The sequence below is a fragment of the Chelonia mydas genome, chromosome 24 (assembly GCF_015237465.2).
Source record: "Chelonia mydas isolate rCheMyd1 chromosome 24, rCheMyd1.pri.v2, whole genome shotgun sequence".
NCBI lineage: Eukaryota > Metazoa > Chordata > Testudines > Cheloniidae > Chelonia > Chelonia mydas.
The window spans coordinates 6,385,973-6,401,091 of NC_051264.2; the positions used below are offsets into that span (position 1 = coordinate 6,385,973).

At 58.4% G+C, this 15,119-nt stretch overlaps 1 protein-coding gene across 5 annotated transcripts in view; it reads right to left on the bottom strand.

The window, feature by feature from the left end:
- MTMR11 (myotubularin related protein 11) overlaps window positions 1-15,119 on the bottom strand; it is a 29,616-nt gene that overhangs the window by 6,635 nt on the left and 7,862 nt on the right. For 3 of the 5 annotated variants that reach the window (XM_037883052.1, XM_037883051.2, XM_037883053.2), the window contains exons 2-14: window positions 11,980-12,052; window positions 9,572-9,714; window positions 9,045-9,117; window positions 8,356-8,498; window positions 7,059-7,143; window positions 6,775-6,922; window positions 5,300-5,387; window positions 4,712-4,800; window positions 4,113-4,237; window positions 3,167-3,233; window positions 2,832-2,902; window positions 1,195-1,367; window positions 150-320 (exon numbers count right to left, since the gene is read on the bottom strand). In XM_037883052.1, the coding sequence (XP_037738980.1) occupies window positions 150-320; window positions 1,195-1,367; window positions 2,832-2,902; window positions 3,167-3,233; window positions 4,113-4,237; window positions 4,712-4,800; window positions 5,300-5,387; window positions 6,775-6,922; window positions 7,059-7,143; window positions 8,356-8,498; window positions 9,045-9,117; window positions 9,572-9,714; window positions 11,980-12,052 (1,449 nt within the window). Of the gene's footprint in view, window positions 1-149; window positions 321-1,194; window positions 1,368-2,831; window positions 2,903-3,166; window positions 3,234-4,112; window positions 4,238-4,711; window positions 4,801-5,299; window positions 5,388-6,774; window positions 6,923-7,058; window positions 7,144-8,355; window positions 8,499-9,044; window positions 9,118-9,571; window positions 9,715-11,979; window positions 12,053-13,593; window positions 13,681-15,119 lie in introns of those variants that run through there. The other 2 variants (XM_037883054.2, XM_043535538.1) reach the window with 2 other exon arrangements.

The window sequence follows — 15,119 nt, forward strand, 5'->3', positions numbered from 1 at the left end:
AAAACCCAGGAGTCCTCACTCTCAGGCCTTGCATTAACCCCAGCACCGGATTTCCCCCTTCTCCGCCCATGGTAGGATAGCGCTTGGGGCAATGACCGCAGAGCGGCCGAGTGTTTCATTGTAGCTGGGAGGCTCCATGCTGGACCCACCTGATTTCTGCGATCTCTCTCCCACTGGCAGTTAAACAGGAAGGTGCTGAAGAAGGGTATGTAGCTGCTGTCGTGGAGGGCCACCAGGTATGTCTCTGTGAACTCAAAGGATGCTGGGAACTGCTGGAGCAGCTGCCACACGCAGTCCAGGAAAAGCAGAAACACCGGAGACTATAAGGGGAGGGGGGGGGAAAACTCCCTGAGGAAACAGAAAAATGCTGCCCCCTTTGCAGCATCTCAGCCAACTTCTGCATGGCATAGGCCAGAGATCGTCGCCCAGCGACTCCTCCACGAAGCCCATTAGCTTTCGGTGGAGCTAGAGCGTGTCTTTCAGCAAGAGGCCAAACAATCCCGATTCAAAGGCTCCAAACAGCCGCTCCCATGGCTAATTGCCCCCACTGTAATCCAGCACAGGCCGGTACCAGTGTCATTCACAGGCTGCCCAGCAGAGGTCCCCACCAGAGCAGTGGAACCTGAGCCAAGGAGGAGCGTCCTAGCAAGTATCCAGCTGGACAAAGCCTAGAGGGGTTGCTTGCGTTTGGTTCAGACTCCGGAGCTACTGCCGATCCCCACCCAGCCATCTCCGCACCTTCCCAACTGCGGCCCCCACAGCCAGTTGCTCCCACCTTGCCTCTCCCCTCACCCAGCCCCCTGATCCCAGCCCCACCATAACAGATGCTGACATGACTGGCAGCAGAGGGAAATCCAGAGCCCAGGGCACCAAGTGCCCTGGCTGGGAGCAGGGCAGACGCTGGGAATGATTGGATCAGAGCTGCTTTCTGAATCTGGCGTCCCACCGGCCCACGGGGGAGGAGGGAAGGCAACCGTCAGTCCAAGGAACCCTCTCAGTTTTGCATGGCCATCGAGCCACGCTCCCGGCCAGCTGTGCTCGGAGCCAAAAGGCAGAGCCCACGTGCTGGGAGACATTCGACACAGTGGTGCCACGGGGGCTGGACTGGTAGAACTCCCATCGCTCTCAAGCATGCCCCGCTCTGGCCAACGCAGCCAGGCATCAAGCCGGAGCCGCGGGTGCTCAGAGACTCACCTCCTCGCGGTCGTTGTCCCGGAGGAGATTGAGGCGCTGGAGGAAGGGGTGCCCTGCCACCACCCACTCCTTCTGCAGCAGGCTCTGGAACCCAGACTGGGTGCGGGCATGGGGATCTGACAGGATCTGGACGAGGGAGGCCAGCAGGCAGTTCAGATCCCGGTCGTCTGACTCTGTGAGGCGGAAGGGTACAGAGAGTGAGGGACCTCGGCAAGAGGAGCGTCACGGCTCCACTGTCCAGACACCTCTCTGCTGCAGCTGCCAATGCAGAGGCTGATTGGCAGTAGCTCTTGTGATGTCCCGCAAGGATCTGGCCTGGGACCCACTCAATGACCCTCCATCAGTCCCCGATTCCCAGAGTCAGCCAGCCCGCCCATTGGCCAGCATGGAGCCTGTGACCCAGGCACCCCTTGGTGCCAACAGGCAGAGGGCACAGGGGTTGCATAGGGTTTCCCAGGGATCAGATATATGCACAATAGTTCACCCAGGGGTGACATGTGAGGTCTCTACCAAGAGCCAGTAGCCCACTGGTCTTTACAGTAATTGCAAACTGGATGGATGGATAATATTTACGGCATGAGGGGCCTGAAAATTCTGTTCTTAAAGTCTTGGACTTAAGGCAGGTCACCAGGAGGTAACAGACACCTCTCCCCCTGCCTGGCAGTTTGGCTATTGTGTATTGTATGCCTCACATCGGAGACCTATTTACATATTGAGCCAGTGAGGAAATGAGAAACTGTGAAATCTACAGGAAACAAACAGTGGAGGGAGGTTTCAGAGTAACACCCACGTTAGTCTGTATTCGCAAAAAGAAAAGGAGTACTTGTGGCACCTTAGAGACTAACCAATTTATTTGAGCATAAGCTTAGCTTAACTTATGCTCAAATAAATTGGTTAGTCTCTAAGGTGCCACAAGTACTCCTTTTCTTTTTAGTGGAGGGAGGGGAGGTGTCCTGCTTCTGAATACAGACAGAGGGTGGGGCTGGCATATCTTGGGGAGCAAAGAAACAGCATTGAGTCCTTCACCTAGGAGCCAAGCTGGACCCTGGCTGTAAAGTCCTGCAAGGATTTGGGGTGAGCGTTGCTCTAGGAGACAGGAGAGGACTGTTAATTTGGCAGAGCTCGAGAAGGCCTGCTGTGAGGTGTAACCATTCCTTTCCCACACTGCCACTTGCTACTCCTTGCATCTCTGGGCTTGGCCATGTAAACCTAGCCTCGGTTTCACTAGAAGTAGACCTAAGTGCTGGCGAGTGGTGATCTGAGCAGGAACTGGGAAGCTGGGGTGCGCTGCTTCTTTGGGAGCAGCGAGCCGGTGAATGCTGCCAGGGGTTGGACTCTCCACGGAGATGGGCCAATCGCTAGCCTATAGAGCGACAGCAGGGCCCACGTGACCTAGAGCGGAGTGCTTGCATTGCCCGTGGGGTCGGGGAGCCAACCCCCGACAGGCACAGACAAGCCTGCTTCACGCAAAGGACAGGTAGTAGCCAGGTGCCTCACAGATCTGGGAAGCGTCACAGAGCCTGTACCGAGGAGCTCACTGCAGCTGCTTATTCCCCTGCCGGGCTCACCCCACCCCTGGCCCTGCCTCAGGGCGGCCAGCCTGTGCTTGGGTCAGAGGAGGGAGCGACATACTCTACCTTGCAGGATGACCGAGCGGGACCTCTCCGCCAGCAGGGCGGCCACCTCGCTCGCTTTCCTCACGCAAGCCCTGCAAGGAGAAGGGGTCACTAATGACAACGAAGACCCTGCAGCCAACGGGAAGCAAAGGACCCCCTCGCCCCCCCAGCACCATCTGAAATTCATCCAGCCAGGCACGGTCCTGCCAGCCACTCCCCCCAGAGAGCTCCACCCCCCATGCTGGGGCAGCCCCCAACAGAGGGATGGTGGTTACCCAGTCCCACCCAGATGTTCTGTAGGGCCTGGGCCCCTGGAGTTAAGGCGTCAGCGTATGGGGCGGGGGGGCGGCTCTCACCTGACGTGGTCCAGCCAGCGCGTCCCCTCCAGGGCAGAGAGCCACTTCTCATCGGCCACAGAGGAGTCTGAAAGGAAGCCACGCCGAAGAACCCCCAATTACTACTTTGGCTGTGGAGAGGTTTATCCAGCCTCCAGCCGCGTAGCGCCAGGTTATCATTACTGGGTTTTAATCCTCACCACCCCCTTGGCAGGGAGCGAATGATTATCCCTGGTCAGACAGAGGAAATGAGGCACAGAGGAGGTAAAGTGACTTGACCCAGATCAGACAGTCTGTGGCCGAGATGGGAACAGAACTCAGGTCTCCTCAGTCCCAGCCTAGAGTCTTGAACATCCTTCCTTTGGGCTGCCTTTTCTGTGGCAGGTCAGGAATTGTCCCGGAGAGAAGACAAGGAAGGAGACATGGAAGGAAGAGACCCTCGAGTCCCACCTGCCTCTCAGCCAGTGCAGGACTGTGCTCTGGCTTTAGCCAGGCCTGTTTTACGGAGTCCTGGCTTCCTTGCGTCAAACAGCCAGCTGCTTCCAGGAGGAGAGAGGTCGCCCCGGGGTTACAGTATCAGCCTCAGATCTTGGTTCTGACAGACTCCCTCAGGCAAATCATGTAATTCCCTGGACCTCACTTCCCCCCTGTAAGGCAGGGATAATACCTCCCCACCTGCCGGGGGACTGAGAGGATATAACCCACGGCACAAGACACTCTGACAATGGTGGAGCCAGACAAGCACGAAGAGCAAGAGAGGAGAAACTGGAAATCCGGCACAGGTGCATCAGATACAAACTAGTGATAACGGTCCCTTGATTCCCAAGTGGGATCCAATCCAGAATAACCCAGGTCCTCCCCGCTGAAGAGCTGGTTAGTTACTGTCTGGGATTCCGCAGGCGTCGGCTCAGGCGAGCGACTGCTATTGAGAAGTGATCTCAGTGCCGGGGCCGAGGCCGGGTCTCACCAGGAAGGCAGAGGGCCCGAAGCTTGAGGTAAGAGAGCTGGATCTCTGCAGGGCTGGGCAGGTCAGCGGCTGTCTCCACTATCACGCACTGGGCGTGGCCAGCGAGCATCAGCGCTTCCACGGACCTGCAGAGAGACGCAGCCGCACCGGGGAGGTGGAATCACTGCTTTGGTCTGGGCTATGGGGCCCTGCAGCACAGCACCCCTACCATGATGCGAGGGCACTGGGGTCAGCACCGGCGATGAGGGGACAGCACCCACCCAGCTCCCTACAGCACAGCACCCCCTAGTGCTGCACTGGGGCATTGGGGTCAGCACGGGCTATGAGGGGACAGTGCCCCCTAGTGCCACAATGGGGCATTGAGGTCAGCACCAGCTATGAGGGGACAGCACCCACCCAGCTCCCTGCAGCACAGCGCCCCCTAGTGCCACACTGGGGCCAGCACTGACTGTAAGGGAGAGTGCCCCCAATTGAGCAGACTCCCTAGAGCAGCTGGGTTTTCCTGGGGAGTCTTCCACCCCAGCCTGGCCCTATTTAGCTCCCCCGAGCTCCCCGGCTGGGGCAGCGCAGCCCTATTCCCTTGTCCTCGAGGCTCGTACCTCACGTCTTCCTTCTCGGGGTCCGAGTCGGCGTAAAAGCCAGCGGCTCTCAGCAGGTCGCTGCCTCCCGGGTGATGCCAGCACAGCCTCTGGGGAGACACAGGGGAACAGAACGAAATGACACTCCACTGGCTGCAGGCTCTCCACTGCGCACGCCAGGGCCCTGAGCTCTGGGGCCTTGTCTCCCGCCTTCCTCCTCTCCCCCCAGCTCCAGGGACCTGCCTCCCCCTAACTGGCTCTGGGATACACCCCCACCCAACCAGCTGGTGGAGACCCTCCCTCCTCAGCCTTCCCTCCCCTGCTGGTTTAGGAGCGGTGTAGTCCCCATTTGATGGCAGGCCAGCTTCACAGGGCACCGGCCGCAGGGAAACACAGCCTACCGTGTGGTGGTGGGGGGGGGGCTCACACCTTATTCCACCCTGCTGGCCCAATGCGCCCCTGCCTCAATAAGAGCCCCACCCTCCCACGGCACCCCCCGGTGGTTGCCCCATCCCCAGAACCTGGTGAGGCAGGGGAGGTCGTTAGGAACCGCCCTCCCCTCCCCAAGGCGGCAGCTTGCAGCCTGCTCCTGGGGCAGGAGACACTCACCGGGATGCGCCTCGCGTTGAAGTGGCCAAAGGCCCTCTTGAGCTCGTTGTCCAGGAGCCTGCTGGGGACCCAGAGGTACTTGGGGAGGCTGCGGAGTCGGAGGGGAAGCGGCTCAGAGCAAGCGCAGAGGGCTGCCGGCCCGCCTCGCCCCAAGCCTCTTCAGGAGCTGCACACAAACCCTACAACCAGAGTGGGATGCGGGACCCTCGAGGCCTCTCCCGCTCCACTACTCCGGTACCTGCCTCCTTCCCACAGCTCCCCCTTTGAGCACTCTCAGACCTTGATAATCAGACAGGGCTGGATGGCCCCTGGCTCTTAAAGGAGGCAGATCTCCCTGTTACAAGGCCATTCCCAAATCCTGCCACCCCTACAACTCACAAGACTCCCCCGGATCCATCCCACATTAACATGCACAGACAGAGAAGAGAACTCAGGGTCTGCTGGCCCACAGCATCCGTCCCACGTGTGCTAGAAGAGAGCTCCCACCAGCTCTCCCCAGACAGGCCTTCCACCTACAGCTCTTGGGAATTTGACAGCCAAAGGATTTTTCCCCAGAAAGCGTCAGTTTGTCGAAACCCGGAGGTTTCCGCGCCAAAGGTGATTAGTTTTGGCTCATTTTGTGAATCAAAATCATTCAGGGAAAAATCCCAAAGCTGTCGAAACGTTTCATTTTGATATCTGCGAGATGAGGAATTCCAGTTTTCCGGGTCAAAGCCCCTTTTGGTTTAGAAACTTGAGCGAATGAGAGTAAAACAAAAATGTAAAAGGGTCGAAATCGGAAGGAAACTACAAGTTTTTCCAGTTCAAGGAAACGTTTGAGATTTCGACTTCTTGCCCCCAACCACCACCCACTTCGGGACCGAAACGTGGTTCGAAATCATGAACATTTTCACTGTGCTTCCCTAGCCACTCGAGGAAGCCACATGCCCATGGAGGTTACGCTCAATCCAGTAGGGGGCCATCGATACGGACCTGGGACTGTAGCCGAGGGCTGAACACCATACCCACTGCAGAAAGGGGGTCTGAGGGAGATTCGCGGCAGAGGGCATTCCCATAGCTTAGGGAGTCCCAATTACTGGAGGATACCCAGAGGGGCTGTGACCAGGGGAGCCGGAATGGGGGGCAGGGGCCAGGCCCCCCCACTTCTTAACCGGCCGTAAAGGCAAGTGACAGGGGAGCGGTGGAGAGGAGTGAGCGTGGGCGGGGTCTTGAGGGAGGGGGCGGGATAAGGGCAGGACTTTGCGGGGAATGGGCAGCACGAGGGCAGGGGAAATGGGCAGGACGGCATGGGTGGGGGGCACACCTAAGGCACATGTGGCCCCCCCCCACACACACACACACTTTTAGGGCACTTCCGCCGCTCCTGGCTGTAACATGCTCCCATGCCGTGGGCTGGGGTTAGGGCGAGGATCTGACTCACCCCCCGATCTCCCCTACGCCGGAGCAGGGGGAACAGCAGCTGGGCCACGCTTTACCTGGTGGCCATGTCGAAGCGCTCATTGACCGGGCTGACCCTCCAGCCAGCAGCCCCGAGCCGCCTCAGCTCCTTCTCCCAGTCGCAGGGACTCTCGAAGAGCAGCGTCGAGGGGGACGACGACTCCTCCGTGCTCAGCCAGGCGTTCTCTGAAGCCGCACAGGAGGGATGGCTGTCAGGGACGAGCGGGGCAGCGCCTCGTGGGTCCAGCCGCCCCAGGGACAGGCCCCTCAAGCTGCCAGGGCCTGGGGGTAGGGCTACACGCCAAGCGGAGATGCCACTTACCCAGGTTCCTGATAGCGGTGCTGTCGTACCACGTCCCCGCACTGCTGCTGCTGCTCTCCTGAGCCTGCACAATGGCCAGCGTCACCTGGAAAACAGCGGCGTCTGGGGCTGTGGGCAGGGTTTGGGGGCCCATGGGAGGGCAGAGGGTACGCTGCCAGGCTGGGGATCCAGGAAGGCCCCCCCAGCAGGGCAGCGCTTGCAGCACTGACCCATGGAGATTTGTAGCCCAGGACAAATAGCCCGCGCAAGTCCCTGCGGCTGCAGGCCCATCGCTGAGCCAGACAGCTGAACAGAAGGGTCGTGACGGGACCCCGGCCAACCCCGCTGGAGCAGAAACCCCCCCCAAGCTTTGCCGCTCGGGGCTTCTCTCCTGGGCAGGGCGCGACAGGCCGGGTTTTCAAAGCTGCCGAGCTGACAACCCTCAGTGACGTCAATGGGAGCTGGAAGCGCTCAGCCCCTCTGAAGAGCAGGCTCTTCGCTGCTGGAGGGTCCCAGCTAAGGCAGAGACAAGAGCTGGGGACGCTGGGTGTTTCAGGGCATCAGAGGATCGCTAGACAGGGGGCGGGAAGGGAAGGGTGGGGTTTGCCTTGCCCAGGGTTCTGCAGCTCTGAGCCCTGTGGGAGGTAGATCCCTGAGGAAAGGGTCCTCGGGAAAGAGGGAAGAAACCGAACCATCTTGCTCCAGGTCACATAGGCTGGATCTGCCCTGCAGCTGGGCAGTGCCGCTCTTGGCCCAGGGAGACAGTCTCGTAAGCGTGCTGAAAACAGCAGCACGGACGCTGTGGCCCAGGCTAGTCGCCTGAGTCTAAGCCCGCCCAGCCCCCGGCTCTGAGCTGCCCTCCGGCCGCAAACGCCCTCACTGCTGTCTTTAGCACGCAAGCTCAGACGGGGCTGGCATGAGTCTGCCTATCTGCCCTGAGCAGCGTGGACATCCCCGCCCCGAGTCAGCAGCAGAGCCCGGAATAGGACCTCGCCTCCCCCCAAACCACATCATCCCACTCACCTCCTGGAGCTAGGAATTGAACCCAGGATTCCTGGCTCCTAGTCCCCTGTGTTAATCCACTAGACCCCACGCTGAGGAGTAAAACAACCTGCTTGGGGGTCCCATCCTCCCATCCAGGCGACACACAGAGCAACCCCTGGTGTGACAAGCCCCCAAATCCCAAGCAGGTCCAGCTCAGAGCCAGTCCACTGGAGGTGCCCATCAGTATCCAAGGGTCCCGAAGCCCCGAGCCGCTGGGCCCTGGGAATCACCGGCCGGAGAGGCGGGTGCCCCTGTCTGCAATGCAGATGCTCACCTGAAAGGCCTGGTACTCCAAGCTGCTGTCGCGGAAGCCAAAACGCAGCACCCGGAAGTCCCGGCAATAGAGCACCAGCTCCTCCGGGATGAACTTGAGGGTGGAGCTGGCCGTCAGCACCTTGGCCTTGGTGAAGCTGTTCACTGCAGAGGAAGCCAGGCAGAGAAGGGGGGCTTGGACCCAGGAGGCCAGGCAGCAACCAGAGTCTTGGGGCAGCTGCGAAGGCTCGACCTCCAGCATGGGGGGGTACTGGGGCAGGATCGGCCCCCAAGCCAGCTGCATGGAGACCGCGCCTGGTGTGGGGGATAGCTGGCAGCGGCCGATCAGGATTGCCCTGGTGACCGGGAAGCCCAGAGGGAGAGCACACGGAGGGACCACGGCTCGCTCCGAGTATGGCCCTGCCAACTACGGCAAGGGCAAGTCTTCCAGTGCCGCCACCCCCCCGCCAAGGTGCCGTGGCCCCAGCCCTGCCTGTGGGTAAGGGGGCAATTGGGTCGCCATGGCCTGGCCTTGGCCTCTCTGCCACTGGGACAGCCCATGAGGGGATCACAGCGCCAGCCACGGGGATGGATGCTGGGATGGAGGCAGTGAGCCACACGGGCTGAGAGATGCCAAACTCATCACAGCGGTGGAGGAGATGCGGCTTGATGGGGTGGAATGTAATGGTGGCCCCTCCTGCCCCCCTTTACCTGCCACCAGCCTCCCGATGCAGGGCAGGGCCACGTCGTGCTCACTGTGCAGGCAAGTGGAACAGCGAGGGGCCTACGGTGGGAAAGGAGCAGCCCTTAGAGATCAGGCCCATTCCCCCTCCTGCGGCATGGGGAAGGAACATCCCCACACCCCGACCCCACTCGCAGAACCTGGCTCCACGGCTGGCACAGGGGGCCCACCCCGACACCACAGCCAGGGGGCTCCGACGGGCCAGGAGGATGGTGTCCACTAGAGAGCATCAGGGCTGCAATTCAGGTGGCTGAGGGCTACGAGGCTCCCGCCCGGGCGCCCCCATTGCCCCGGGCCGCTGCCGGCACCGTCCCGGCTCCCGCCCGGGCGCCCCCATTGCCCCGGGCCGCCGCCGGCACCGTCCCGGCTCCCGCTCGGGCGCCCCCATCGCCCCGGGCCGCCGCCGGCACCGTCCCGGCTCCCGCCTGGGCCCCCCCATCGCCCCGGGCCGCCGCTGGCACCGTCCCGGCTCCCGCCCGGGCCTCCTCCAACTCACCCCCACCGTGTCACCTGGGGCCGGCTCTGGCACAAAGGCGACTCTCAGATTGGTGCAGTACAGCGTGCCCAGGATGGATCCTTGGCCATCCCTGGAGCGGACGATCTTCCTCACGCGAGCTGCCTCTTCCAGGACGTGTTCCCCTGAAGGACGGGGAAGGGGTCAGGGCGAGCTGGGAGAACGCTGTGGTTTGGAATGACCCGTGAAACCGGCTCCCCAGGGCTCTGGAAAGGAGGGGGTAAAGGCAGGAGCCCAGGGCTGGCTGGGGAGTGACGCTGAGCCAGGCAAGAGACTGGGTTAGGGGCGTGCAATGCCACAGGAGGGAAAAGCACACCGAGGAGCCAGATCCTTCCCTGGCGTAAACTGATGGAGCTCTACGGGCTGCAATGGAACCAGGTGGATTTACCCCAGCGGGATCTAGGTCCGAAGGCCTGATCCTCAGGGGGCTGCAGCTGGAGTGGCTGGGGCCGCCGATCAGGCAGCAAATTGTACCTGCAGAGCTGCGGGGAAGGGGGTTTGCCCCACAGAACGCCTGCACGGGGAACAATGGAGGCCGTGCTCAGAATAGTGGGCCCTCGGCTAGGGGGTTTCACAACGGAGGGGGGACTGTTTTCTCTTGACCAAGGATCCTTTTGAATAGTCCAACAGCCCCTGGCATGTGGGGATAGGGGGGCACACAGAGCCCCCGGCATGGGGCGGGGAATGGGGAGGGCGCACAGAGCCCCCAGCGGGAGGTTGCAGCAAGTCCCTGGAATAGCGGGGGGATGGGATGGTCCTGGGGGGAGAAGGGGAAATGAAGGGACGCAAGCAGCCCCTGGTGTGCACAGTGAACTCCGTCTGCAGAAGCTGTGACCTGTGTGACCCTGTAGTACAAACAGAACCCAGGAGTCCTGACTCCCATTTTCCTGCTTTAACCACGAGACCTCACTCCCACCCCAGAGCTGGGAGCAGAACCCAGGTGTCCGAGCGCCCGGTCCCCTGCTATACCCACCAGACCGCACCGTCTCCCCCTCAACGTCAACAAGTGCGGGCATCACAGAGCAGCTGGGCAGCCAGCCCCTGCTAAAGAGCCTTGCTAGAAAAGCCAAACAATGGACCTGCTCCAGCTCAAGTTCCCTCAGCCCCGGCAGCCCCCTGGGGGCCCTGCCGCTCACGCTGGGCATGAAAGGGAATTGCCCATGTAACAGGTGCCTTTGGAGCGGTTGTTCTTTGCTAGTCACGAATTCAGCAAAGCATCTGCTCCGGCCACTGCCTGCAGCGTGTCATCCTAGCCAGGAAATGCCTTCAGACAGCTGCTGCCCAGAGCCCCGATTTAACCCTTCATGCCTCCAATACGGAGCAAAAGTGAAAGGCTCTTAAGGAGGAAGAGGATCAGGATTGGGCCCAGCTTAATGATTTTTATAAAAGTACCAAAGCTCCATAGTATCTGAGCACTCATCCTTCAATATATTAGCCCTCACGCACACCCCCCAGGAGGCAGGGCAGCGCTGTTATCCCGATTGTCCAGGTGGGAAACTGAGGCACAGGGAGACCAAAGGCCTTGCCCAAAGTCATACAGGGCATCTGCGGCACAGCAGTGATTTGAACCCAGTTCTCGGTTAGTGTCCAAGCCCCTGGACCATCCTTCTTCTCTACTCTCCAGTCATTATACTCCAGGAGTCCTGCCTCCCTCTCAGAGCCAGGGAGGGAATCCAGGTGTCTGGCATGCCCCCTCCGCCCCCCCGGGGGAGCCTGGGCCGACAGCAGATGCGAAGTGGCTGTGGCCAGGGAAGGAAGGGCTCCTCCGCCTGCCAGGCACAGGTGAGCTGCGTGTGGCTAGAGTCCGTAGGCCTGGACTTCAGGTCTCATCTGCTCTGGTCTAGGTTCACTTGGTCCTGACACAGCGCAGGGGGCTTGTCACGGGCCCTTCCAGCCCGACATTTCTGTCATTCTGAGCCTGGGGCGGTGGGGGGGGAAGAGACCCCTCATCACAGTCCCCCCCACCCCGGGCGCTCACAGGTCACCAGCATGTCACATGCACAGGCGAATGGGGAGCCCAGCTGTGTCCTCCTCTGAGCAGCTAAGGAACAGGGAAGAGACACCACTGCTGCCAGTCCCGTCCAGTGCTCGGCAGCAGTGTGGTCTAATGGCTACTGCACCGAGATACGACTCAGGACACCTGGGTTCTACACCCAGCTCTGCTGTGTGACCTGGTGCAAGTCGCTGCCCTGCTCTGTGCCTCAGTTTCCCCACCTGTCAAATGGGGATTGTGATACTGAGCTCCTTTGTGATGCACTTTGAGATCTGCAGCGGGAAAGTGCTAGATTAGAGCTAGGGATTATTATTAGAACCATAGTGAAAGCCCCAAGGAAACCCAACCGGGGGGTCAAAACACGAGCCACCCACTCCCCCGTAGCCAGCGGGGATACCTGGGATACACGGGAAAGCCTGGCAGTTTCTGTTTCTCTGGCCGTTCATGTCAGAGGACTTTGGACCTCTCAGCTGTAAAGAAAGAGAACAGGTCGCTGTTAGCTGGATTTAACCCTTTCCTCACTGTGGGCTAATGCACAGACATTGGAGAACCAGACGGCAACTTTCACGGTCTCTGGGGCAGAGGCTGTCTCTTTAGCCTACATCCATATAATGGGGCCCTAACTAGGGTGCTGCAAGTCAAGTAATATTTAACCTGATCCGCTAGTTAATTATTTCTTCCCCTTCGCAGTCCTGACTTCTGACCCCATCCCCTCCCACAGCAGGAGGCTCAGCCAGTCACAAGGATCTGAGTGGCCAGCCTCCGGGATTCTATGGGGTACACTTCTTAAAGCCCTAACTCCTGGAGTCTTGGGCATCTCGGCTTTTATTTCTTGAAGGAAAGGAAGTTTCCTGGCCTTGTGGTTGTGGGGGAAAAAAGCTATAAAACACAACCTCTAAAGAGTTTGAAAACAAACAAGGAACCAAATATTTAAAATCTTCTGATTTTTAAGCCAATCTCATGATTATTTTGGGACAGGGCTTGTGGGGTTTTTTTTTTGGTTTGGGGTTTTTTGGGGAATGCTTGGGATTAGCCACACTGGGGTCTACAGCAATGGTTCTTACCTGGAAACTCAGACCCCTTCCATTTACAATAATACGGCAAGATGGTGATGGCATGCATGAGAGATAGTGCGGTCTAGTGGATAGTGCAGTGGACTGGGGCCCAGCAGAGCTGGGGGTCTATTTCCCGCTTGGCCACTAGCCTGCTGGGTGATCTTGGGCAAGTCACTTCCCCTCCCTGTGCCCCAGATCATGAGTGGCTGTTTAGTGGTGGTGGTTGCTTAGATGGGCCCAGGCAATAATATTTTGAAAATCTGATGCTTTTGGGGGGGGAGGGCTGGCGTGAGCACAGGACTAGGACCCAGGATTCCTGGGTTCTAATCCCATCTCCAACCCTGACTCCCTTCTGGGGCCTTGGGTACATCACTTTGCCTTTCCAGTTCAGTTTACCAATGGGAAAACACAATGAGTTTTAAATGATTTTGCCCAAAGTCACATAACAACTTAGTGGCAGAGCTGGGAATAGATCCACAGACCCTATTAAACCACACTTCTCTCCCAGACTGGGAATAGAACCCAGGAGTCCTGGCACCATCACTGACCATTTTAAAATCAGGGTGGGGGGGGGGGTTCCCCTAAAAGATCTGGCTGAGGAATTATTCTGGGCAAGTTCTCTGGCCGGTGTTACAGGAGGCCAGACTAGGTGGTTACAGTGGTCCGTCCCTTCTGAAATCTATGATTCTCAGCTAGCCACATGGCTATGCTGGCTTGGCTACTCCCCAACTCTTGGGCAAGCCAAAGTCTCCTGACTACTAGGGTCAACTAAGGGGAGGGGGCTAATGCCAGCTGAGGGCACAGGGTAAGATCTGAGTGCCACGCTACCAGGGAACAGCTACACAGAGGAAAGATTAGCCGGAACATAACTGCCTGAAACCTAAACCACAACCAAAGGTTATCTGGCATTTTTGTTAAGCAGAGAGAGCAAACAAAGTGGAATTGCCGCAGCATACCTTCCTCTGCCTGATCAGATAGCGAGCCGGAAACCTTCTTGCAGCTGTAAACAACCTTAAGGGCCCAGAACACTGCAAGTCAAAGTCACTGCAAATGTATAAACCAGAAACGTTTACCACTCTCAGTCCCAGGGATCTTAGAGCTGGCGAAAGGGACAAGACAGACGGCCCCAGGGACCTTAGCAATCTCAGACGAAGTTTGGTGGGCACATAGGGCTGAGTTGGGTGGGAGTGTGTCTATCCTGGAGAGATCCCCGGTAGGGCAGAGAGGGGAGTTTCGTCTCCATGGCCCATTGGTAGCTTGCAAAGCCAGATGGGCCCATTGTGATCATCTAGTCTGACCTCACTTCTGCGGCTGCCAGAAAGAGGAGCCAGTAAGTGCCAACTGGCATTTTCATGGCCTGACCACCTGGCTGCTAGGAACCAGCCTGAGGCAGACAGATCTGCTGCATCCCGCTCCATTAGTGCCTGCAGCCCCATACACGGAATGGGGACATGCAGCTTGTTCCCAGAACCTCTTTGCAGAATTCAGTTTTTTAAAGTAATTTTTTACAGGTGTGCAAAATTACGTGGCTTAGACAATGGGGGGGCGGGGAGGGTCAGGCAATAATTGTTTAATGACACCAGAGGCTGAGATCCCAAAAGTTATAGCTCTCTCCTGCTTTGCTTTTTTTTTTAAAATCTGACTTTTTAACAGCATTATTTCAGTGTCCTTGGACCAGATCCCACCCTCCCCCTTCGCTGTTGTGTGGCGACTACCAACCTCCGCCCCTGACGTGGCTGCATTTCTCCAGTGCTGCAGCCTGCATGTTCTTATGTAGACTACAATAGTAAAGTAATACTGGTGTAAAGGTGTTTTATACCAGCATAGCTTATTCGGCTACATTTACAGAGACACCTTTATAGAATAACTGTGTCCTTACTAGGGATTGCACTGCATTATTTATAGCCATTGCAAAGAGCTCTGGTTAAAGTTAAGAATTAGATAAGTTCATGGAGGCTAGGTCCGGCAATAGCTATTAGCCAAGATGGTGAGGGAAGACACTGGGCTAGATGGACCCTTGGCCTGACCCAGCATGGCAGATTTTACATAAAATAGTACAAAAACTGTGTGTAAGAGCAGCTGGTTAGTGACGCCACCAAGCATATAGGAGCCCGCCAGCCCCCAGCTATGCCATGACAGCAGGGTAAGACATCCCCCAAGCACGGACCAAAATGTTAGGGGTCAGCAAGCTATTCATTCCATGAGAGGTTTTCCCTGGGGTGGGGAGATCAGCTGGCAGCAAACTGCTAAATTTCCTAACGACGAGGGCTAATGGAAGAGAGTCCAAAGAGGAGTGGCAAAAGACTTATTTAAAGCACTGAGCAACAGGTGGGAGGAAGCAGGGCCCCGTGGTTAGGAAGTTTAGCTCCTAGGGTTCAATTTCCTACGGTGCCACAGACATGGGCAAGTCACTTGGCCTCTCTGTGCCTCAATTTCCCCATTGGGATAACCGCCCTGCCTTACAGGGGGCTGTGAGGATAAA